Source organism: Astatotilapia calliptera, chromosome 23, assembly GCF_964374335.1.
Source record: "Astatotilapia calliptera chromosome 23, fAstCal68.1, whole genome shotgun sequence".
NCBI classification, from domain to species: Eukaryota; Metazoa; Chordata; class Actinopteri; order Cichliformes; family Cichlidae; genus Astatotilapia; species Astatotilapia calliptera.
This window is the reverse complement of record NC_137443.1, coordinates 3671384-3698091: the sequence shown is the minus strand read 5'-3', so window position 1 is coordinate 3698091 and position 26708 is coordinate 3671384. Positions and strand designations below refer to the sequence as shown.

General features: G+C 40.6%; 1 protein-coding gene across 2 annotated transcripts; it reads right to left on the bottom strand.

Moving 5' to 3' along the window:
- Positions 1 to 4751: 4751 nt before the first annotated feature.
- On the bottom strand, positions 4752 to 21546 carry plpp2b (phospholipid phosphatase 2b). 2 transcript variants are annotated; one of them, XM_080297125.1, is made up of 6 exons: positions 21270 to 21546; positions 11734 to 11885; positions 11275 to 11537; positions 11002 to 11059; positions 9828 to 10004; positions 4752 to 8905 (listed from the first exon to the last, which is right to left on the bottom strand). In XM_080297125.1, the coding sequence occupies exons 2-6, from the start codon at positions 11863 to 11865 to the stop codon at positions 8750 to 8752; spliced, it is 786 nt and encodes a 261-aa protein (XP_080153251.1). In that variant the 5' UTR covers positions 11866 to 11885; positions 21270 to 21546; the 3' UTR covers positions 4752 to 8749. The 2 variants fall into 2 exon arrangements, with proteins under 2 accessions (XP_080153251.1, XP_026015303.1); XM_026159518.2 differs by having other exon boundaries at positions 21044 to 21545.
- Between the last annotated feature and the right edge of the window lie 5162 nt (positions 21547 to 26708).

Sequence of the window (26708 nt, the reverse complement as noted above, 5' to 3'; positions counted from 1 at the left end):
CACCAGTAGTTCCAATAGTGGTGCCCCATGCATATCTGTGGTTATGAGACTCTAAACACTAATTGATTTAGATGCCTGCCCCCCTTTAAGTGCTGAAAATATGATATAATCAGTTCCAGCTCAATAGAAGCCACAGAACAATTAAATTAAACACTGGAGCCACTTCTGCTTATATAAAACAGCTCATGTCTGATTCCGACCTTCCCTTTTCTACTTGCATACTCCCTTTCTCTCTGTCCATAAACTGAGATAGACAATACAGATTATTGTGATTGATTATCACTTCCCCTCATTATATTAAAAACTATAATTTTTCCATCAGAAATTCACTCATAGTTACAAAGATACAGCAAGAGGAAGAGAAAAAAGGGACGAATTAAGAAGAAAAGAGTTCTAAATAAGATGATTTTCATTGTGTGAAATAGGATTTCAAGCAGCACCCCTTCCTGTTTTAAATATATGGCCATCTTCCACGGGGACGTTGACCAAAGTGAGTATATAACATCCAGCGTTGTCTACCGCAGCATCAAAATACTGGCAACTAAGTCTTTTTCTGTCATGCGTTACTGCTTTCAGTGCTGAGGTTTTTCCAAAACCAGTCATCTCAAGAGCCACTTCGCACCAGACTCTCAGTCATTCACATAATTCCATCTCGGAGGACGGGACCATTCATGGTTTGTGATGGCTTCTAAGGAATATTTTTCAGCTTGTTTCCGTAGAGTAGATCCGATCCATTTGTTGTTTTTTGTTTTTGTGCTTTTTGAACATGCCCTTGAAAGGAGTGAAATACTGGAACTGCAGAAAGTAGCTTAAGTACAGATTAGAGTGTTTCTATTTATTCCCATTCAGCTGACAAAAAACATTGTTCTTACTTCTGCTACACTTGAGCAGGTGATGAATAGCTCTATGATTTATTTTGGTAATAATATAGACTTTTGCACACCACACTCTCCTGTCTGTACACAGGATCTATGGAAACGGCTTGTTAAGCAAGCTTCCTAGTTAGCTGATAACTTTACACACCACTGTTTCCTAAACACTAGCAGGGGCCAAAGGGCTAAAATAAAATGATCCAAACAGGAGTTCACCAAACAGCGCGTGAGTCATGGGTCTAAGTATACATAACCATACACAGAGTCTATGGTTGGAACTACCACTACTACTTTTAGTTAAGTACAGGATGTTAAGGCACAATCAAATTAGGATTTTGATGCATCACTACCATCATTACTGAATATTTCTTCCTCTTCTTCTTCTTTTTAAAAAAATCTAAAACCAGTGGAATCTCTGTCTGCACTCTACCTGAAATATTTCTTTAATCTTTCATTAACCTTTAGTTAATTGTTTAGTAAACTCATAAATGCCCTGGTTATCAACATCTCGTGACACAAAGGGTTATATTTTTCACCAGACCTGCAGGGTAATATATTCAGTAGGGGTATAGTATGCATTTCTCTGGAGAAATTAATGACACAGCGGTGAACTCACATATTGTAAATCACCCTGAAGAAGAAGCAGCTAAATGGCTAAATAGTCACGTAAATAGAAGACCTTAGTGTTTTCCATTTCTACTTGTTTTGACATCGCAGTAAAAAAAATCACCCTGTGTCTGCGTAACTTTCACAACATGCAAGTGAGTAATATTGTTTTAAATGAGGAATGGTAGTGGTTTTCAGTACCGCTGCCAACAAAACTCCCACAAATGTACCCCGTGGGTCCAGTGTTTATTTCGTTATAAATATATGTGTTTATTTTTGTGGCTTGTTCCATTCTCCAGCCGAGACGCACTGAGACAGCAGAGCGAGGCTTGATTAACCCTTCCTGATTCATCAGCAACAGGATTTTTTTTTCATGATGAAAAAAAATACATTTATTCAGTATGTCTCCCAAGGTAAAACTAAATAAGAATTTCAGTGCAGCAGCACTCAAAGCATTTGGTATATCTGAAACCTCACATACTGTGCGAGTCAAATATTCCCCATTTTGACGTTTGAAAGCAGCAAAAATTCCCTAAATGTGATTTATTTACTATAAAAGTCACTGACTTTTCCAAAAGTGACCACAAAAACACAAAAATGAAAATATTTTTTAAATTTTACACCACTGTACAAGTGCACCAAATTTGTGTATATTGAGGCTGCTCCTGTTCAAATTTCACCGGTGTGGGTCAAATCAAGGAAAATTGTGGTTTAGGGAATCTTGGAACCGTGAACCAGTCCATCCCTATCTGTGTGTATTTGTTTATGGGACAGTGGTGACAGAGATTATACTAAACCTTGACACTGTCAAAAAGAAATATTTGTATTACAACCACATTTTCCCATGTTTCTGCAGAGAAAGGTACCTGCTGCCATTTGAAAATATGAAATAGTAAAACACCAAAGGACCAATCTTACGTGGTGCACACGTGGAACAGAGGTCATACAGAGGTTAGAGGGTGCCCTAACGCAGACATGAGATCTGCCCCTGCAAGCACTATACATAATCTAAAAATAAATTAGAACCAGGCTGAGATAAAACCAGAGGGGTTTAAAGGCACCTGAGTATATTATATGAAGGTATTTAAAATCCCATCCAAACAGTTAACAGCATAACAGGTTGTCCATTTTCTTCTCCTCACTTCTAATATAAAATATTCCAGTCTGTGAGTTAAAAACCTGCTGTGTTGTAAACTGTTTGGATGTTTCTGGGAAAAGAGATTATTTTATTGTATAAAATAGCGCTGCTGCTCAGTAAACTCAGCCAGACAAGGAAAAATCCGTCTTTGACTCCAGCCTGTCGACGCAGTGAACTCATTCTCATTTAAAAAGTGCTTTACAAAAAACGAACATTACAGCTGATGCAGCTTATTCGCAGCATCAGGTGGCCCTGAATCCTCCCTGAGTTATGCTGCAATAAGTCTTGGCTGCTGAGGGTTTCCCCTGATGCACCGAGAGCTTCTTCTTCACTCACTATATTTTTATACACCACTTTGCATTTAATTACTATTATTAATCTCTTTTTCACAATGTGTCTTTTGTCACGCCATCAAACCTCTGGCAGAACAGGTTTCTTTCTGTTAAAATTCAGTTTTTCCTTCCCACTGTCAACAAGTGCTCATTGTTTGGCTAATTGGGGTTTTCTCTCTATTATGGTAGGGTCCTTACAATATAAAGCACGTGGCAACCGTTGTTGTGATTTGATGCTATATAAATAAAACTGAATTGAACAGAAGTCAACTGAGCAGTAGAGGTTTGGGAAATTTAATGATAGATACCATCTCTTGTCTCTGAAACTTTAAATAAGGATCAATCATTACTAAAGTCAGAGGGACTGACATTTCAATATCTAATATTTCAAATAGATCTCTAATTTAAGATTAATTACACACAATCATTATTAGTAATTCTTGAGTCAAAACTGGCCTATATAATACTGAGAACACGTGAAATATTAACAGTATCTAGAGCTAGAATTATGGCTCAGTACCTTTATGTGACCCTGTGATTCTTTCACATAACTCTCTTGCTGGCTGATTGGAACCCACACCCAGTTTCACACCTTGGCTCAGGCAATTAGAGGATCATCAGGGGGTCCTTTTGTCCCTCTGTGGGGATTATTAAGTGATGACGTGATGAATCCTACTTCCGGGCCTAAAGTAGTCTGCGTTTAATATGGCTTTTGTGTTGTTAACATGTTTAATGTTTTGTATTTTCTTCTATTTAATCTCAAAAAGCTCCTAAAACAGTCAGTGATCACCGCTGACCTCCCTCGGCTTTTATTACCGCTAATCATTTATTTAAGCTCAGTTTTTAAAACCTTAGGATGTAACTACAGCCCAGCCCATGCAGCAGTATATGAATGACTAACCTCGTATTGTGGATGGATTATCTCAGTTGTTCTCCTGGCTGAAGTTTGGTCCTTTTACAGCATCCTGCCATGCGATTACATTTGTTCCTGACCACCGAGAACACTCACGTTAACTTTTATCGAGTGGGAAAAAAGTTAGCTTGTTTATATTATGCTAACATAGCTGTGTCGCTAGCGGTCACGTAGCACATCATTATATACCAGCTAGCCCAACTTCAGTAACCCTACAAACGTCGCTGCTGTTTAGTTTTCTGTCTTCATTTATGCTGGAAGTGATAACAGAGCTGTACATTTTAATTTGTTTCCAAAACCCTGCAGTCAGGACATGCTATATTATATTTAGATTGAAGCTAGCGAGCTAACTTCCTGCTAACTTCTAACTCCGTTAAATGTCATAAATTCCGTTTTCATGGATGCCTGGATGTTAAACTCAGTTGTTACACCTGGTAGAGGAGAAGGCTGATCATTTTATTAAAGATGAAAGACTTAAGACAGTGTTTTAACTCTCAGTAATGCCATAGTGATCATTTGATATATGGACCTGCAGCAGAGTTTAGGCCCAGACACGGCTAGTGACGTCAGACTGAACGATCGGATACTCCCACTAGGTTTAAATCTGGGACTCTCCACCATTTGACCCTAGAACTGAAGAAGCTTCTCGGATGAGAGGTGAAACGTCTTCAAGCAACTTAAAGAAGTCCAGACGCTTTTCTTTGCAAGCTCCTTTCACATAACTCTCTTCAGCAACCTAAACCTGAAGTAATGCCTTTATAAAGCATGGCAATATCTATATTATATATGAAATCTATGAAGCTTCAAATCTTATTGTTAACGCTTTTCATAGTCAGCTCTGCTTGTATTGTAACATCAGTCATGCTAAAGAGATACATTCCAACAATACATTTGAAGTGTAAATTATAACTTTATTTAAAATTTGCTGCTTTAAAGACTATAGATATAATCTATAGGTTACACACAAGCAAACACAACATGAACCACAGGCACAAGTCGATATATAAACAGAAGTATCAAATCTAAAGTATTAAACCAATAAAGCATACACATGGAGACTTATCGCCAGCTGAGAACTTTAGTTTCCAAAAAGCTTGAGGGGAGTCGAACACCATGATACCTCTACACCGTCATCCTCATTTTCTGCTAGGGATGGGTATCGTTTAGGTTTTATCCGATACCGGTGCCAAATCGGTACTTTTGAAACGGTGCCGGTACTTAAACGGTGCTCGAACCGGTGCTTAAAGAATGGAGAACACAAAATTGGTCCAAAAACCTCTCACGTTCAGCTGGTTTTTTTTGTAAAAAGATAACAATGTTAGCCTTTTCTGCAGCTATGTGGCATATCTCTGCAGCTATGTGGCATCACTCTTGGCTGGAAGCAGTGCTTAAACAATGGAAAAAACACAAACTCAAACCCTCTCATGTTTAACTGTTTCCCACTTTTTCTTTGGTCATTTTAGCCTTTTTGGCCAGGGTGAAGGGAGTATCTGCCATCAAACAAGAGGACAGCCGCATGTAGCTATGATGATGTTTGCTAGTTCACCTTACATGCATTAATGTAATAACGTGGTTAGCCTACTCAACGTAAATTACACACGAACAACATGAAGCTACTCATGCAGAGAAGAACGGCTGCTGCTGCCATCATCATCCTCATCATTTCTGCTACACTGGCAGGGCGAGGGGCCAGGACTCTATTCTTCGGGTTTTTGGGGGATGTTGCTCCGGGCCCGATAACTGGCAACCCACCCGACGTGCACGGTGTGAAGTCTCGCAGCAAGCTATCAGATACGGCGCATTTCTCGGCTTTTAAAAAAAACGCTATGCGTCGCCAGGTGTTTCATCGGATTCGAGGAGTTACCTCCTTTGACAGTATCACAGTATCAGCTTAAAGCACTTGTTGCTGCTGAGTTTGCATATTTTGCTGTGAAGTACAGCCAGACTTTTAACCGCTTCGCCTTGGACATTTTTAATCTGTAGCTCTGCTCTAACAGAACGTACGTACCTGGACCCGCGTACTATCCTCGGAAACGTAAAATGATTGGCTAGACTTGTATCACAGCCCAGGAAAAAAAAGCACCGAAATAAAGCACTGAAATGTGCGCTGCTTTTCGGTCTGGTTACTACCGTTTATGTCAGAACCGGTGCCATGACACCGGTACCCATCCCTATTTTCTGCCATTCGTCAGGTTGAGTTTTAAACACATGCTTTAGATATAAGTAGCAAGCACAAGCAGAGCATTGCACATCTGTGCAACCACTTCCAGATGCTTCTTGTTGTAAATGTGCACTTTAAATGTGTGGAAATCCCTGTGGACTAAGGTTTGCCATAGGATACCCCACCCCCACTAGAGCACAGCTTTGGGGCCTCACAGTCACTGCCAGTTAAGATTCCCTCTGTGTTCTTTTCTCACCAAGTCCATCAGCCTATCAGGTTTGTGGTCTGTCTGATCTATTGTCCATCATCCCGGTGCTTGTTTATACACTGTACAAGATCTACACATGAGACCTTATGCACACCATTCATCAGCACAGGAAGGGGAAAAGGAACATGGACCAATGTTTGAAGTGGAACCAGAGCAGTGTTACAAGCTTCAAATACACAGCTGGGTATGTAACACTTCATCATTACAGCAGCCATTTAAGAGCCCTGCCAAGGCATCTGGCATCCGTTTGGACCTGGAATTGGATTTGTTTGTGTAGCAAATCCAACAGGCACCAGTCTGAGAAATCCCGGGCCAAAGCACACTGTACAGGTAAGACTAAAACATCCCTACATTTGAAATAAAAGCATACAATTTATATATTAATCATTCTTTTTGTTGTCTGTTATTTATTTCAAATATAGGTGTATAAACACACACGTACTTCACAAAACTTAAAAACATGTCTTATAGCATTCATGGATACAGTATTTGTGGCTCATAGTGGCAAGCTGGGGTGATTGCACAAAAAACCTTAGAGCTGGCACTTCCAACCTTATAAAAGTACATAAAGAACATTTTATATTCAAAATAACTTATTAACCACTTTCAAAATGGCTGTCTCGTCCATCTTTGATTATTATTTGCTAAACAAATTTTTTTTTTTCTAACAAAAAATTAGAAAAAAAGTGGAAAAGGGACACAAGATAGAGGCAACGTTTCTTAATATTTGATTGATTGTATAGTAGTGGTATGACACATCAAGTCCAGCAGAAATAAAAGCTACAGGCATCAATGGTGTCTGCTACTGCAGTCCATTTCACATAGGTGATCAAACAAATCATTAATCTAATCCACAATTACATGTTTACATTTCAGAAACTTTCCAGTCTGGACATGAGCCTAAAAGCTGAAGATTCGATGTGTCCTCACCTTAGCTCAGTTTCATGCTAAACGTAATGAAATCAGTGATATCACATGACAGTTAGTGAAGTCTGCCAACATGAATGAGCACTAATCTAATTAGTGTGTTGTCAGCTGGTAAACCTGTCTAGCACTTTAAGAACAAAATGTTTGTTCTAGCAGAGACACAGATCTGTTTGTACGGCAGTTATGAAACATTACTGGATGTTCTTGTTTCCCATGTTGGTTAACCGGCTCTACAGCTCATGTAAGCAGCTCTGGATGGTCTATAGCTAACGTTTCAGGAGTTTTTAGGGCCACATGCCAATAAGATTTTAGCCAGAGCCAAAGAAAAACCACCACAAAATCAGCAATGTAATAAAAAATTATAACAACATTGTTAATTCGGGTAATATTTACTCAAGCATTTTAAAAATGTGTTTATCAAACAGGCAGCAAGATCCATAGATGTCTGTTGAACGAGGTGACACGGACTCCACGATTTGGTCGACTGCCAGGAAAAAACCTGTATTTTAGCTTTTGAGACATGCTGTCAACAGGATGGCATTATATAGGAAAATAAGTTAACCGACAGTCAGAAATTCAGTATTCTTCTACTGTAGGTCCAATAAAATGACATGAATCCATCAACACTTAGAAACATTCCTGCCTGAACATTCTTCTCGTTACAATTATTCTAGACAAATTTGGTTTTCTACTTTCACAAATCAAAAAATACACTCTGATGTTAAAGCTCCATTAATCGGTGTAGTTTTAATTAAAATTAAAGAACTCACTGGAAGTGAAATAGCTGCTTTGAATTCTGAAACCGTGCCCAGATTCTGGTGCAGTTTTTGGCACTTTTCAGGCACTTTTAGGTTATCACTGCATTCGCTCTGTATAACTGAAATCTAGGTGCTGTCACTGATCCATTCTGGAACAGATAACATGCATACTGTATAATAATAACAACCCTAATTTGCAAGTAATGAGTAAAGAAAGTAGAATATGTATCAACCCAAATGCAGAGAGACTTTTATCTGACATTATTTTGTCAGTGTGCTGGAAAAAGACACTGGAAGCTTACAGCTATTGAAACCTGCATTGCTAACACAGGTAACAATGTTACCCATGTTGCATTTGGTAAAGCTTTTTTTGCTTTACCGTTAATAATGATAGCTTGAAAATATGCTTCTTTCTCTCTTACAGGAGAAAAGTGTCATGGTTGTGTCTCAGGTGCCTAGGGATGGGCTGCATCCCTCAGTCCAGTGGAGCAGGTGGAAAGTGAGTGGTTGATGCAGAGAAAAGAGGTTGAAAGTTACAGGCCAGAAGTCTAGCTTTTCCTTTCTTTTTTAAAACACAAATACAAAGGGCCGATTGCAAAACTTACCAAAACATTAAAATTTGACACAGTTCCAGGACAGAAGGCATCCTGAAGAGTCAGGATTGCATATAACCCAGGTTATTACCTGATCTAACCAGGTTGAAGCCCCTGGATTTGACGCTATCACACAGGTTTGTGGTCTGCAGGTTTGCAGTCTTTGTTCCTAAGTCCACTATCACACAGTGCCACGACTGTGGTAGTTGTAATGGTTGCTGTTCTCAGAGTCTGCAATCTGCACGCTGGGTTTCCTTTCTGGTTCCTCACCATCGCGAGTGCCCGGCCTCTTGGAACGTTTAGGACACTTCTCGAAGAAATCCGACACAAAGTGCACCTGCAGAGGAGAGGAAAGGAGAGATTAAGAGGGGACAAAAAAAGGAAGCCAGACAAGATTGCAGGTCACTTAGAAAATTATTTGTGCTACAGAGATTGGAGTATAAACAAGTAAGGGACACTGAGGAGGTCGGGCAGAGCTGGAAACTGTGATTACACGTGTCTGGAGAGGACTGTGAACAGCTGTTAAATGACACACTAACGCAGACTCTCACACACATCAGAGAGGAACACACAGAGAGCAGGCACAACCCCTGCAGACCATAAAATCCTATGCCCAGGAGGGTCTCTAATTGCGCGCAGCACTGTGAAGGCCAAAGGTGCAGGCTCACATCCCAATTAATCATGCATGGACACACACAGACACACAAACACACGCTCTACCACTCCAGAATTTCCACGAGGCAGAGCTGACAGTGGTTCAATCATAACAGGGAAGTGGCCAAACAATAAAGAAGCCCAGCTGGATGAAGCAGGTGAATGGACTTGTTACCTGCCAGCTGTGAGTATGTGGGTTTGTATCAAGACACACCATGCTGCTGTCACACTTCACTCTACTCATGCTTCCTCTCTACATGGCTTTTAACTTTGGGAATAAAATATATGTTTTGAGCTATTCTGCTAACGTTTCCACTAAATGTCATTTTTATGATTTAGACGGTCACACCCGTGTTTGCCTTTCCAGCACTTGGAAACCACAGGACTAAGATGCAAAGTTAATATGTCATCAGGTAGGAAGCTGGTGGTGCAAAAAATGTAATGAAAAAAAGTCTCCATGTAATCATAAATTCTCAAGAGGAGAAGTAAAAAGAAAAACTGGCAAAAGTTCCCAGGTGTAAGCTTTTAAAAGTAATGGCTGTGTTACTATAAAATCACTAATTTTTGTAGCATTTATCTTGTAGGACGTTGCCGTGGAGACTCACATTTAGCAAAGCAACAAGCGCTCCCTGCAGCAGCCCCACCAGCACATCGCTCCAATGGTGCTTGTAATCAGAGACTCGGGTGTAACCCACATAAACCGCGAAGGCCACCAGGAAGAACTGGATGGTGGGCCGGAGAAGTCTGGCCCACTTTGCCACAAATCTCGCCTGCACGTAAAGCTGGAGGTGGAAACAGAGAGGAAAAAGAGAGCAATGATACTATTAGCACTGCTGGAACCTAAAAAGGTTATCACACCAATACATAACAGCATAGTCACCAGTTATATTATGGCAACACTGCATCATACATCATAACTGCAATGTGATATGCTAACAAAACAGTAAAGTAGGGAAATTTCTGCCATTTCTAAATGTGCTTAAACTGCAGCACTATCAAGATACTGGTTGGATCCTTTAAAAAAAAGCCTATGACTTTGGTGCTTGAGTTTGCAGTGAAAACAGTAGCTGGCACCTCTCAAATTAGATTTAACTTTAAAAAGGTGCTGAGTACAAATCTAATTTATGTTCTCCACAGACTCGAACCCCATTTATGCTGGAAAGCACCGATGCCAACAAAATATGAATCTGGCAATAGTTAAAAACTCTGCTCGGCTGCTGTTAAAGGTGTAAAAATTGGCATCGCACCACCGTCCGCCTGCCATACAGCTACGCTGCATTCAGCACTATAGCATACTCTTTCAAGGCAGCCCAGAGGACAAGGGCTGGATGTCACAGCTGAGCTCTATGTTTGTTTGCAGCATATGCCTGCAAAACAGAGAGTGCCAAAGACAGGAATGGACACTAGCTGGACGCTCTTTTCTTGGAACTGAAAAAAATAAAAGCTGCTTTGCTTGGAGCTTGCTGTCTAGCTGCGGTGCCTTTTAAAACAAAGAGATGGGGCCAAGTGGAATGAGCTGAATAGGCCTGGAAGACAGGTCAGAGCTCGTGCTTTGCCTTCATCATTGCTGGGAAAAGGGTTGCAGACTATTCCAGATCATTTGTCTCACTACATTCTTCCCCTGGACTCCACTTTTCCCTTTTATGTCTCTGAGTACAGATCTAAATGCATGAGAATGCTCTTAAAGGAGCCCAGAGGTTTAGGAGTTTTTTTATTTAATTTTTTTTAACTGTACAGAGAGATGGGTTTTATTTCTTGAAGCTCACGTTCTGTACTTACCGCTAGGAAAAGCATGCAGTACATGCTAAAAGAGGAGTGACCAGAATAGAAGGACAATCTAGAGAAAAAACACAATTCAGATGTAACTGCTTTACACAGGATATTTGTACAGTAGCATTTTGCAGCATCAATATCATGTAAAATGTGTTAGACTTCCTTTTCACAGACAATGTCTGTTTTTTTTTTGATTTACAGTATGTTACAATCTGTGTAATTTGTGTGAGGTTCTTGTTTCCTCTATAAAGAAACTGATGGAAGTTCTTTCCCTCCTACCTAGACTCTGTGACATCCTCAGGAGTCCCAGTGCAGTTGATCACCAGCATGTATCCTGTGCAGACTTTCGGTGCACATACTGCCATGAAGTTTGGCCTTGGACGCCCAATAGTGTACTTTGCAAGGTCAGTAAGTGACTGGCTGACAGCTCCTCCAAACAGAAAGGTGCCTACTACCTTGTAGAGTGCAGCTATATACTGATTGAACTGTGTGTTAGACTGAATCCTCTGTCTGTAGACCAGATAAGCCTCTCCAGATGAGATCTGAGGAGAGAGAATAAAAAAAATCAAAGATTATTTCTTGGGTTTTTTCCCCCACATTTTTCCTCCATTACATAAAAAGTCTTCTCCTACTTCTATATCAACTTATTGTCAAGTTCTGGCAAAATGCATCCATAGAATTGTGTCAAATGAGTAAAGTCAGCTAGAACAATGTCATGAAACGTCCTGTTACACTTACAATGACGAGAGTGCAGCAGATGGTGATAGCTGCCAGCATACCGGGGGTGATGGTGTCTAGTTTTAGGGGATACTTGATGCTGTCATCATTGCAGTAAATGCCTCTTTGGTATGGCTTGGAGACAATGGTCATAATGATGAAAGGCAGTGCCGCTGGAGGGAAAACAAACCAGATGAACAGTCTTATTATGTTAGACTAATTGCATATCTGGATAAATTTTGCTCTTGCTGGGATGAGATGGATGCATAGGTGTTCGACTGTGATGTAACAGAAGTTCCTGGGTTTCGGCCGTGATTGGGCGGCACATAAGAGGATCCCAGATCCAAGTTAATGTACTTTAAAATCAAAGACTAATGAGGTAGAAAAACACATTTGGCTATTTTTCTGTATTTTTCAGACATTATCTCATGTCCTAACTTGGGGGATGAAATTTTTTTCTAAGGATAAATGCTAAGTTCACAAGGATGAAAACAACCCACAAGGAGAAACACATTTTGTGCTTTAAATGTAGGCAAAAATACACAGTGGGAAATAGATTTTATATTCATGAGTATATGCAAAAAGAAAAAAAAAAGATCAGACATCAGACATATACCCATGTGTACAATATAAACAGTTAAAAAACTGTACACAAATTCCTGCAGGCATGTGGTTGTGTGCAAAATAAGCCCAAATATAGCTGCTTACAGCTCCCCCGAGAATGCATGATGTCCTCGAGAGGTTCAGAAAACTCAATTCCTAAACCACACGCTCACCATCTTCCTCTCTGTCTAACAGACACTCACTAACAAGCACATTTCAGAATGTGAAGAACTAATAAACAGTTTCTGAATACATTTTGCAAATTGCTTCTTTGCTATGTGAATCAAAAACCTGTTAAATTTGCAGAAGCTCAAATGAGACTTGAAGATATGAGACTGCTGAAAAACAGCTGATACTTATTTCTACATCTTAGCAATGTGACCCAATTAAAACGAGCTTCTAGCTGTCTTTGGCGATCCCCTTTCAAGGCTACAATGCAGAGTGGTGAATTCCACCTAGGGAGATTTAGACAATATGTGAGATTTAGACAATATGTGAGACAAAGGCCTTATATGCACAGGTATAGGTATCTTTTGTCCCTCACATGGCACTGCAAACTTGTAGTTTTATAGGGTTACGGGTATTTCTGACATTCATTAGAGAAGTCAAAGACTAAACAATCAACTGACAAATGGCTGGAAATGATCAGGTGTTCCAGCCCTAGTAAGGAATGTGTTCTCCACCCTAATACTGCTATCCATAGAAGGCGGACAGTCTTGGGCCCACTGTGAAAATACCAAGTGCCTGCATGTGAAATGCAACAAAAACAGCAATGCAAAAGCATCGCAAGAACTTGAAAAGTTCACTCACCAATAGCATTGAATTTCTGCGTAAATGAACTGTGCACCCCTCCCATTTAAAAGCAAAAAAAGTCTGCCCTTGACATATTTCTAGGAAGACTTCCAGTGAACCTGACTGATGAGAGACCATTAAGACTGAAACTAAAGGAAAATATACAAGAGGAAGGCGGATTGGGATTCAGCTGAGATAAATGCTCTGTTGATTCCATGTTTAATTCCACCTCGTGACAGATATCGGAGAACAGCCTACTGCAAATGTATGAACACTGTCACAAAGAAAAGCACTACTTAGTTTGTAAGTGGACCCGAAAACTGTCACTTCAGTACATTTAACAACTCAAATTCTTAGAAATACCCCTCGCTATTGTTCAGTATTCTCGGCAACAGGCCATGTATGATGACAGAAGAAGAATAACATGCACTTGATCTTATCTCTCTATGTCGAAGGTGACACGGGATGAGATGGGATATAGAGACATATCGCCTGCACACCTGTGGACAAAGGGTTTTATGGGCTCAGTGAGCAAAGGCAGCAGCAAAATACAGGCTTTGTGCTGAGAGCAGAATAAACAATAGTGCTCAATTGGATGAACACATGATTGTGCATTGACCCCTGCTGACCTGGCCTTGATGGAGCTGGATTTAGACTAGACAAACATTGAAGGAAAAAAAGTAGAGACGTTACCTTTAACAAAGACAGTGTTCAGTCACAAAGTAAATTTATTTAAAAGCCTTTTGCCAGACTAGTCTTTCTAATCAAAGTACCCTGGGGAGGACGTGGGAAGCTTTCCCACTATGCGTAAAAACAATCAGAAACATTTTCCAAAACATGCAACTATTGTTACATGCAGCAGCCATAAATGTTTAAGTAATTTTAGTGCCTACAGGCAGTTTAAGTACATTTATTATTTTATTTCTAAGACCAGTAACATTACAAGCAGCAGCTGGTTGTCACCTTTCACTGTGTGGCAGATTCCCACCAATCACTGCATGAGCACAGGACTCCAGTGTGCAGGATGTGGTAAACCAGGATTTTAAAGTCCTATTCCACACATTTTCCTGTTACAGCCACCAAATCCTGTCTGTGATAACTGTAGTGTAATACAGTCTCTTATATTTAACTAACATCCTGTCTGAAGCACCACAGGGGAGCTCGCTGATGCAGATTTACTGATGTGGCTTTTGGGTGGCAGCTTATCCATCTGTATCCTGCATCCTGCTACCAGCTGGAAAAAATGGAGCAAACTTAAAAAAAACCCCAACAACTACTACTTTTTATTTCTCTGTGGAGTCAGGAAAAAATAGTTGCACTAAAATCAGAGTCAGGTTTAAATGAAACCTACCTCCATGAATACATAGCACCAAGTTTGAAGGTTTTTATAAGGTTGGCCTAGACAAACTCTAGAGAGAAGTTTATTTACCTAACACAGAATGGTAAATGTCAAGCAGCAGTACAACATAATTATTTCTATGCTGGAGTCACATGATAGAACCAGGCCATTAATCACAGCAAAGCAGGAGAAGAATTAAGGGGGAAAAAACCTTTAAAATGATGTGCCAGCTAATGAAATATCGCACAAATTCACACATGGCTAAACAGCTTTTGCATGTCCATCATCACCATTATTCTACTGCCTGCAAAAATGTATTCATCTCATCAGCTCAATATCTTTATGTTTTTTAATGCTTACTAAATCCTCTTAACAGGACAGGGTTTATGGACTGAATGAAGTCAGCCTGCAGGTCTTTAAAAAGCCCCTCTGACTTGTAAAAAAAGTATTAATTTTTCATGTCTGTTTTCATCCATGAAGCACTAATTCAGCTGACACCTGCCTTTAACTTTTAAGTCGTGAATCAGAAGCTCAGATGAAAAGGGGGGGAAATGGCAGAAATAAAATGATGTAAGGAGTCTGGACTGCTCTCATGGGCAAAATAAATGGTACGCCCTGAGGTGCGTATGCGAGTGTGTCTCATGAGCAGTCCCCCTGCGTATAATATCTGCAAGAAACAAACCAGCCAGTCTCTGGAAAAGCAGACATACTCCAACACAGTTTTCAGACAAAATTAGACCCATCGGCACACAAAATAGGCCTCCAGCATACCACGAGACAATCCCACAACCCAAACTGACATTGCTCCAGAGCTGCCTCCACTTAAAGACCGAGCAGTGTCTCTGACTCTACTGGAGATTTTTCTGTTGAGAAAATCTGAAAGAACACAGAATACATGGAAGTAACAATAAAAAGAGTAGACTTATTTCTTTAGCGTGCGAAAAGCCTTGTTTTTGGATGTTTCCTCCAAAGATTGAGAGAGGAAAATGTGGCCAGGAAACGCTCCTGCCTGAGCCTCTAATGTGCAGTCCTTCTGCCTCCGTTTAAAGAAGGTTCACTTTAGAGTCTTTGGTTCCACTTTGCAGTAATACCTTGGTGACTCCCACTGCTACAATGGATACTAGAGCAAAATGAAGCTATATGAGAGTAACTGAGAATGACTGTCTGAGGAATCCAGCTCAGTCAGAAGGAGATTTCTGCATTAATTGATACATGAACAACAGCAGCATGTTCATTCTTTCCACCGCTGCTGAATCACATCCTGTTTCTCTGTCATGCTTAAAGCCATTCATTCTTCTCTTTCTGTCACTCACTCGATCACAGTGTCCTCCCACACACTTCTCCCTCTGTTGTAAATATAGAGGCCTCACTGGGTAATGCTTTATTTAGCTGGTAGATGTGCAATTATGCAGGACCATTTGGACCACAATCGCACTCTGGTGCTGACATTCAAGGCCCGTCACATCCTCTGCTAGCTTAGGTCTTTTTCTTCCATTTCCCTTCCCTCCTTTTCATGTCTACATGTATTTGCTGTACAGGGTCCATTTTTCTGCTCTGGAGACCTTAGTCCCTTCAGTCAAACTGCCATGATTATCTGGAAGTCATAGTTTGAGAATAACTGACACCTACTCACCGTGGTTTCTCTGACATAACTTGCTGCACCTGCATAACCACACAGATGGACAATTATGTTCCCTAATTTGAAAAACATACAGTCTGGGTTTTTATTATGCATACCTAAAGAGTGCATAGCCTGTGTGTGGCGTGAGATGGGTGTTCCCATGCCCTTAGGATGCCCTCCCTTCGGGGTCGTAGCTGGAACATTTGCTCTTCCATCTAATTTCTTCCACTCTGGTTTCCTGCCTTTGCAGCATGAAGGTCACCTTCTTCTTATTGTATTTCTAGCCTTCTTTTCTTCCTGTTGACTGTTTTACTTTCATCTTACATTTCACCGCTTCTTAGAAATCTGTGTCACTCTTTAGTCATTTACTCAATTCCTGACTGCTTCCAATTCCAGCCTGCGTGGATGAGGACAGAGGGAGGCTCTCCCCCCCTTTCTTTTAGCTGGAGTGTTTCCACTTTTTATTCCTTTGAATAAAAATTTCTCTCCTTCGTTTGTTCCCTCCAATTCAAACATGTTTTTATGTCAAAGCAGGTCATGCTCAAGAAGATGTGTTGCAGTTAAAAAACCAGCTAAAGCTCTCTCTCCTTCTAACTGTCGCCCCTCCAAGCTGGACTGACTAATGTGGAAGGTATGTGCTGAGCCTACAACCTCTGCCGGCGTAGGCCTCTGGAATTCTAATTCACATGAGGAACGCCCAACTTCACCAGTCACACCAAATCCTGCTGCTGCTGTGGTCCATTCTTTATTTTTAATCCCACTGTTTCACTCCGTCCATCATTTACGCGTGCTTAGCTTCAAGCAGAGCAGAAGGAGACATGGCGGCAGGCGAGGCTGTGCGAGTGGTGGGAGAGCAGCTAAATCTGGGTGAGCAATCAAAGAGTCTGGGTTTGGAGGGGATCAAAGAAGTAGGCCACACAGGTTTCAACCTAAACCAGAAAGGCCTGCGGGAGGAGTTAAAAGGCAGTCTGATGTGTGCAGCTACAATGAATAATCCTGACCTTACTAAATAAACTGCTGCCTTGCTGTGTCGTACTTTATCCTGTATATATTTGATGTTGCCTTTATACGTTCCCAGCTTGTTTGGATTAGTCCTTAAAATCTAGTTTTGATCGACATTAACAAGAAACATGTCTTTTAGACTGCGTTTGGCTTATTTACAGCTCGTATCTTTTTCTAGTGATCAAACAGCACTGTTTACATTTTTGATACTCGAGGTTTTATATGATGTCAGTGACAGCTCTGGCAGTGAGCACAGCAGCCCCAAACACCTGCTGTTCATCATTCAGAAAAAAAGGTTACCTAAGGAGAGAAGTGCTTATAGAGCTTATTCCAGAGTGCACGAATTGGGGGGTTACACCAAAACAAAGATTATTTTGAACTGTGAATCATGCTAAGCTCTGCTAAAGTCCAAAATAATAACGTAGATCTGCAAAGAGCAGTGGGTATCCTGTAATAAACATCAATAAATATACAGAAAAATAGAATATTGGATGTCGACATGGCAGAGCTACATAAAAGAACATACAAATAAAAACTTAAAAAAACTGTAGAAACAAACAGTCAAAAATAATCAATGTATGCCTAAAAAATACCTGAATTCCACGCTCAACCTCACTTTCAACGATTTAAAATTATTTGAATATCAGCAACCAAAATATAAAGAAACTAAGTTCTCTCAGTGGAACGTGTCTGTTTGTTTAAAAGGGCTTCAGTTTCCATGACATGGCTCTCCTAAGGAAAACCATTCCCATCAAGCATCTTCATAGCTTTGCTCTGAGAACTCAAGCCAATCAGTCTTACCAACAAAAACCACATGAGAGGCCCGGCTCCCAGAAGACTCCGCTGGATGGCTTCACCGACAAACTAACCAGGGTTGGCAAGCAACACAGCAAGGGGACAGAGTGCATTTAGAGTAAAAAATGCAATGAAATGTGTAGAAAGTCTGACAGTTTTCCTGCCGTGGGAATCTGTGAGCAAGCGCTATTGTATGTGTCACTGTGATTGTGATCATATAAAATACTGAGAACAACTTGATATGTGCAGGCCAGGCGCAAATCAAAAACTCTGCTGCCATTGTTCTTTAGCTGTGCAAAAGAAACCAACAAATGCAGAGTGATAAGTGATAAGTATACAATTCTCTGAAAACAAAATTATAAAATACTGTAAATCTTAGAGATTGGCTCCAGCCCCCGTGACCCTAATTAGAATAAGCAGAAGAGACGGATGGATGGACTCTAACACCATTTTAAGAAATGCAGGTATGTTTCTTTTACATAATATCAACTTTTACATACTGTACAATACATACATAACACGTTTTGTAAGTGGGTCAGCAATCAATGACACAGAACAGGTTTGGCACAATCTTACAGACAATAACGAGCGGACACATGGGAAAACAAGAATGTGTTGGCAGTGCCTCGCCCCAAGGCCATTTAGTCTATTGGCCTGGTGTATTATCGAGCGCATTACTCACGATTCAAAATGTCATTCATTTTTCCAACAGGAGCACCCATGAAATGAGGTGAGCTGTGACATACATGTTACACCTGCAGAGCTGTGGGCAGGGAGAGGTTAAAACCCGGTCTTTCCTTTCTCGAGCCAACACCCAATATCTATTTGTGCTGAGTGTAGACTTACACAGACGGGGTAGGGAGAGTGGGAGGAAGGGAGGAAGAATAGACGAAGAACCGAGGCCAGAAGCTCACAATAAACAAGAAATTCAAAACCAAGGTAGATCTTTGACGAGTACAACAACCTCAAATGTCCCTCACAAAAGAAAAAGAGACAGGAGGCTTAAACTAGACAAATAATACACAATACGACAGACCTCGAGTAGGAAGGCATCAGTAAACTACCACAAACCAGCTATTTTACACCACATTCATCCATTAAGGTGCTCAGTAACTGTGTTGTGGACTGTATTAAACAAAAAACCACAACAAAAAAGACAGAGGCACATCTATTCGTATGATACCACCAGTTATCAGTGTAGTTTGACCTGGGCAGGGCAGGGTGAAAGAGATAGAGAGCATGCCAAAGAAATCTTTCTTTCATGTTACCATTGATTTTGGCCTTTGGATTCCTGAACAAAGGATAGATGAAGGCAGTCTGCTGAATGTGAGACATATTTCTTCGGCTGAGCAAAAGTCCAGAGAGAAGAAAAAGGCAGATTTGAAAGGCTCACAAATTCAAGAAATGTAAACAGTCTGAAAATGCAGAAGAAACCCAACTCAACACTGTTTCCATACAGGCTAATGGTCAGCATAATTATAAGCTCTATCGTGTTGTTATTACACGCCTGGGGAAACCTCACATAAACTTGGGGTTGACTTGACGATTATTTGGGTGAATGACATGGGTGGCAGTAGGGAAAGCGAAGGCAAAAAGGGTGGATAATCCATCGAGATCTGACCAACCATCCGACCAACCCAGACATTAATCCCAGACTTGTGACAATCAAATGGTAAGGCTGATCATGTTCAGCAGTCTGTGGATATTCCCACTGATGGAAAATACTCCTAAGCTCTTTGTAAAGCCCGGGATGGAGTGGGGGCCCTGGAAGTCTTTGTCCTGAACTCCTTCCTCTTTTGTACCTCACCGGTAGAACCGAGACAAAACAAGTGATAAACAAGGTGCCAAACACCAGACCGTTGCAAAACAGATGGCTGTCGTGCTCATGTGGCATTAACACAGTGAACCAACCTCCCACCACACTGGTATATTCCACATGTGCATATTATCCTTGTGTCCGCATCTGAAAACAACTTCTTCTGGACATGTCAGCTCAGACTTTTTATGTTTGTTGTTTTTTTGTTTGATAAAGTTGATCTAATCATTATCTTTATGATGAAAACATTTGTCAGATTATTAAACCCGGTGATTTATTTATTTTGGCATCTGTATTTATATGTTTTTAACAAACCCCCTTTGAATCTCAGCTAATTATTAAAAGATTCACACGTCTGTCAAAAGTCTGTACAGTATGTACATGGTTATTTTCATCATGCAAATCTGAATACGGTGACATTAATATTATCTTTATAATGCATTGAGTTATTGATACAGCTGCACTGATTAAGTAATTTCATACAGTTCGTGTAAATCTCCAGTAATGGATTCATTGTTTCTTCCCTAATCGTGGTCCATACCTTGAAGATGAATGTCAAAAGACTCTCATCAGTGTGGAAAGCTGTTACTACAATGTTTGTTAGTATGGTGCATTTTCTGACACTATCCAGAGGAGGGAGGAGACGAATCCGATACATATTAGTTCATTGGTTACAGCAGAAAATACTGTTTCTGCCTGAAGTTAAACGCGGAACATCCGTTTCCGAGCGCAGCAGAAAGTCAAATGTACCAAAATGCACCAAACGTAGGAAGTTGGGAGCAGTCTTTTTAGGATTCCTGGCAGACAAAATATGTGGAATAAGCGGGGCGCACACATGCGTATCAGATTTCCATAAACAAATATTCAGCTTCCTGGGGCACTGTAAAGTCCTGCAAAGTTTTGGTGAGTAGGTTGAAGCATGCAAGCTTGCGAGGAGGATGACACTGAGATTTCCTCTTATGTTCTGCCATGGTGAAATTGCACCAACATTTAAGGCCGGGACGTTATCCCAGCCCGGATCTCCATAAACAAAGTGAGTGACAGGCTGCTCATTTAGCGCCAGACCCGAGTGTGGCAGTCCAGCTGCTGGATCAGCAACAGAGATTAAAATCAGCAGCCAGCCAGAAAACCTTTTGTCTGATTAAAAAAAAATCGCGCTTGAGTTTAACGTGCAAATAAACAAACACCGCTGAGTTCCCATTACTACAAGAGACCCTAAGCTGCTGTTATCGGTGCAAAACACACACAAAAAATGCGAATTATGAGAAGAAACGGATGTAGCCACAAATATATTACCAGCGACGCCTGCCGACTTTTGCGCATTGTCCGTGTGCTAAATAAAAGGAACAGGTTGTTAACTTACCAGCTGTAACGCACAGCACATCCACCACCACGAACAGCTTCTTCTTCTTCTGATCCTTCATTTTCTTTCCGCTAATTTACTTTACAATCAGAAACTTTGAGAGATAATTTTTTTCTTGAATAAAGTAAACAAGTCCATCTGAGTTCGTTCACTCAGAAACGTACAAGTAACTCTAAAAACAAAGGGTAACCCGTACAACGAGTTCTTCCGGGATCCTGGTTCGTACCTGTGCTGCGATGACAGTGACAGCGGAGGTGTGTAAGTTTCTTATAGCGCCACTTTATCCAAACTCCTTTCGGAGCAGCACACCTCTGACGCTCTGCGTCCTTTTGCGCACATAACTGATTTGGGTATCAAATAAAGACCAGAGAGAGACCATCCGATTGAACTGTGACGGAGGCGTCCGCAGAATCCAGAATAAACTCCGGTCAAACCACGCCACTGCTCCTGATCCCTCCTCCTTGCTTCCTCGTCTGGCTCTTCTCTTCATCCGATCACCACCAGGCACCGAGCTTTTGCGCACATGTGCGCAGAAAACAGGGAGGAAGAAGTTTTTTTCTCTTTGTGCTTTTGCCAGTGTTACGCCTTTCATGTATGTTCAGTAGAGACGACTCAATTACTGCTTTAATTGGAGCTGAAAAAAGTGCACTCGGATTTAAAATACGAAGGAAGAAGGAAGATGCCATTTCCCGAAACGGATAAATGTATTAACAGAAGGAATTGACTGATGGGGTTAATTATTAACGTTTACTTAAATGAACTAAAGCAGCCTCACGTGAATATCCAGCTCCCATTTCTTAAATCACACCCACACAACAAACTTGGTGCCATTTTCTCTTGAGATCTTTCTTCCCCCAAACCCCTCTCACACATATAAAAGAGAGATATTAAAGTATGGCTAAGAAGTAAACATATTAGCCAACCCTTTTATATAAGTTAGGACTGAGCACACTTGGTAGAAGACAGAATTTACATCCCAACAAAACCAGGGAGAGTTTTACAAGGCATCCTGCGGCTGAAGCAAAATTAGCATGACTTTACATCAGTAGGACTCCAGGCCACAGTGCTTTATGCCCCAGGCAGTCAGGATGTTTCCCCTCCGCCAGTCATTACAAGGTTTGCTGTCTGCATGCAGTCATGTGTGTAGAGCTTTAAGTCATGAGTGTGCATTAACAGTTCACTCTGTTTGCATGCCAAACATCACGTTTACCCCCCGAAGTATATTAGTTCAGCATCCTTGAGTTAAGCAGATAATCTTGCATGCACACACTGAAGCTTTACTTGAATTTTACACGTTTTTAAGCAGTAAAATCAACTCAGTAGATAAATTAAAATGTTATAGCGTGCAAAGTAAACATCAACAACACACAGAACAACAGAGAGCTGCATACTTGGAGTCATTTTAAAGCTATGGCTTCTCTGCCCCCTTCTGGTTGTTCCTAACCATAGACGGCTTCTTTTAGGTGCCAGAAGAAGCCAGAAATATGATCCTCCCCCCAAACCCATTCGCCCCCAGTTTACAGTACAGAAGCTAGAAACAGGGATTCACAGAGTCATTCATACTGAGCAGGCAAGAGCTTCACAAGTGTAGTGTACATTCATACGGGAATGAATGGTTGTGGTACTTGTTCATGCTCAACAATCCAGAAAAGGAAATCCCATGTGGACATAGAAATGCTGCATCCAGATGAACAGATTCAAATTTCAGGTATAACATTAAATGTGTACACTACTGACCTGAGCGTGTAGATCAGTGAGTTATCAGTCTGGCTTTCTTACTGTTTAACGGAGGTTTTTCTTTCCCACTGTCACCAAGTCCACACTTACAGGGGATAATCTGATTGTTGAGGTTTTCTTTCTAATATTGTTGGGTCTCATTTTTACAATATAAAGTATAAAATATATATAATATATTTTTTACAATACAAACTAGAAACTTGAAGTGAAAACTCAAGAAATTCAAACACATCAATACAGAGATGGAGAACAATGCACAAGGAGCAGATTGTCGTATAAAACGCCAAGAATACTGCAGAAATATTATTCCTCTTAAACTGACACATTCATGAACACTGCAGGGAAAATGTTAACATGCTAAAATCAGTGGAACTATTGTTCATGTTTGTTGGGAAACTTGCTTTGCATTTTGGAGATTGTACCGTTACAGTTATGGACACCAAGCATTTTTGAGTGCGATCAGTCTCTTATTATTTTTATGTAGCTGTAGTAAATATAATGCAGACAGGCATATTTCACTGACCAGCTTTAAGAAAGCAAAAAGTGATTTGCAGCCAACAGGAGTCTGCAGGGTGTGCCAACACAGACCTCCACCAGGAACAGAGAGGTGAAGCAGCCAGCTACAGCACCATTAATGTGAGCCTGCAAGCCATCAGCTGGCAGCTTGACACCCTGCAACTCCAAATTCATGAGCTCAACAAACTGTTCCAGAGTCACAGCTTTTCTGATGAAATTTCTAAAGCTAATGAGGAGCTGAACTATAAAATTCACACTCTGTAGCAACAAATTTAACAAAAGCCTGAAAGACATAGCCATGGCCATTGACTTTAATTAAATTAAAGCAGAACGTGAAGCCATAAACCAGCAGCATGAGGTGCTCAATAATGAACTTGAGCACATAGAGGAAGAGGTCCACAACAAAATAGCCTTTGAGGAAATGTGTGGTGAGATAAAAAAAAGTCCACAGAGAAAATTAGACAACAAAACACAGCAATGCAAAAGGAAATCCAGCAACTCAAGGACAAGCATGAGCAACCAAACTCACTGGATGTCACAAAAGCAGCAGAATGAAGCTTCGCAACAGGAGATTCAGGAGATCCACAGACACATCCAGAGCAAAATCTCTGCAAGAAACCACAACAGTGTAGTGTCAAAAGAGGCCTTGAGTCATCACAGTGATGCCTTACGACGGGAACGCCAGAATCTCTTCAAGAATGAAAGAAAAAGTAAATACGGGAGAGGCTCTGTGCGGTTAAACACAATGAAAAGGACAAATTGGAAGCTGTTGTCAACCATCAGCTGCAGATCGAACAAACTTTAAAGGACAGATACCTTTAACTGGAAGCTGAGGAGAAGGTGGCACCATGCAGGCACAGAGCAAAGTCCTAATTAAAACTCACGTGAAGGTCTACAGAAAGGTTCTGAATGAAGAAGCTTGGAAATATAAGCACAAGCTGAGAAAATAACGCTGATGCCTTGAAGAAAAGAATTACTCTCAATGAAAGTCAAGGTTTATGAAACTTTGAGTACTTATAAGACTAGTTATAAGTCAGGAGGTGCTGAGCAACACACTCTCAAAGGAGAAAGGTTTGCAGGAGAAAAATAATGAGCTAAAAGCTGAGAAACTCTGCAACAGACTCTGAGGTGAAAAAAATCTATGGTTTTATGTATGACTCACTGAAAACAGAGAAAGATGCCATCAGCCAACACATTGATTCTTTTTTGTTTCCTCCCCAAATTGACCACAATTTGTCATTTCATTAAAGTAACCAATTAATCAGTCACTCGGTCAATCAAACAAATTTGGAGATCCATTAAAATGAACAACTAAATAACTATTTTCATCTGTAAATGTGTGTTTAGTTTTCATTTCAAAGTCTTCTAACACCCTGGTGCACCTTATCGCCTGGTGATGTGTCAGCATGACTGTCCTATCAGAACGAAACAGCTGCACATCTTCATGCATGTAGGTTGATCCAAGCAGGAGGTCCTGTACTAAGTCATCATAACTCTTAACTGCAAGTCTGCTTGATGTTCAAGCAGCTTGTTCTGCTTATGTTATTTCTGCAGATCGAGTAAAGAGTCTGAACAAAGAAACCTTGTCTTTTCCTGTCTTTACACGCACGCTTAATGTGATCCTTAAGGTTCTTAATAAGTCAGAAGTGGTCAGACTCAAAATGTTTTCCCAAGACTGAGAGCGCTCTCTAGTGGCAGATCACTGAATACAACGTCCACATTCTCACTCCTGGTTTGTCTCAGAAGGTGGTAAACTCTCAACATGTATTTGGCATTTACCATGAAGCTGTGTAGTCAGAGTGCCCACATGGCAAAGAGTTTATGTGCAACTCTGGCAGGCTAGCATCCTCAGCGTGGACATAGTTTGCACATCCAATTGAGGAACCTGCTTTAAACTGATGGGTGGTCAGATCAAGTCCTGGTGCTTCCATCAAAGCAAGCACCAACACTTGTAATCAGCTGCTCAAAAAAATTAAAGAAAGACTTTGAAAACACGTGAGGTCACAAAAATAATGCTGAATAATGTATTAGGAACAAAAGGATGCCACATCAATTGTCACCCTGCAGATCAAAGTGACAAAATGATGCGGCAGGCGGGTCCCTTTTGCAAATATTTCATTGCAGCATCTGTGAATGGTACTCACAAGTTTGTTTGACTTCCACGTGCCTGTATGCATGTCTGACAACATCAGGGCATGCTCCTAATGAGAAGACAGATGGCGTCCAGGGAGATCTCCCAGATCTGGATCAGGGTATCACTGAGCTCCTGAAGCTTGTGTCGTTTCTTTGCATCCATCTCTCTTTTTTTGTGGTAGGTGAATGTAGTATTATTTGAGTGTTGAGTGGTGGATACACACCTTTGTGAACTTTTAACACACATGGAGCTGATGCCTGGGAAAGAATGCATGGAGCTGCAGTTTTCTACTGGTCCAATCTTCTTCTCGTTCTCATGCTCAGCTGTTTGAGAGGTGACCTTGTTTCTTTCAGTGTCTCTTTGACTTCTCACGGTCTGATGAATGAACAGAGTGAAAGATAGGACTGTAGGTGATCTCAGCTTCATTCAACACAAAGGTATAAAGGTCCTTGAAATTCTTGTGTTGTGCTTACACTTTCTGTTACTTGCCAGATTTCAGATTCCAGTGGGAAGCTTTCCAGTCTGGCAATTAATGAACAAGCTTGTGATGTTTCTCACAGTTAGTCAATGTCAAGCCCCTTGACATGAAGCAGGGCATCTTAACAGACAGTTAAGAGTCAGCACAGAGAGTCTAAGATGTTTCAGAGTGCTTAAGCATTCTTTGCTTAAATTCTAGGCCACTGGGTGAGTCTCTGAAAGCTGTCTGAGTGTCAAATATCTTGCTAAAGCAACAATTCAGGCATGCTAGTAGGCTTCATTATCATTTCTGTAGAAGGTAATGTCCATTTATTTTTTCAGTCTGAGTTATTCAACTGGAGTGATTGTAATTTCATTAATGAGGAGGATAAATACTGCAATACTCTCATGAAAAAGTGTTTGAATGGAGTGGTTTTGAATTGCTCTGCAACTGGAACCTTATTTAAGGTGACCCAGTTTGGTAACACCTGAGCAAAGGTGGAAACATCTACATGAGAAGGTGTTGGTATTGTTGTTACTAGCATGTTTTTTGCATTCATGTTTCTTTGTTTTTAATGTGCTTAATGTAGCATATAAAACCACAGTTTTGTCTCATATTTTATTACAATGAGCACAGAACACTTATCAAATGTTTAAACTGAGACATTTTACTACTTCATGGAAAATATTAGCTATAATATTAGTCTCAAAATACTGGAGGAACGTTTTCCGACTTATTAGTTTCACTGGCAACAGGTCAGTGAGATGATTAAGTATATAAATGGTGTCTTAGCTACATCTCTGACAGTATAGAGTTGCATT

Excerpts from the sequence above, each read along its gene's own strand:
- plpp2b (XM_026159518.2), bottom strand. The coding sequence starts at position 21,104 with ATGAAGGATCAGAAGAAGAAGAAGCTGTTCGTGGTGGTGGATGTGCTG. Across the intron at positions 11,886-21,043 it reads TGTGCTGTGCGTTACAGCTG|CGGCACTGCCTTTCATCATT; the intron begins GTAAGTTAACAA and ends TTTTCCCTCCAG. Across the intron at positions 10,005-11,001 it reads ACTGCATGCTTTTCCTAGCG|CTTTACGTGCAGGCGAGATT; the intron begins GTAAGTACAGAA and ends TTCCACCTCCAG.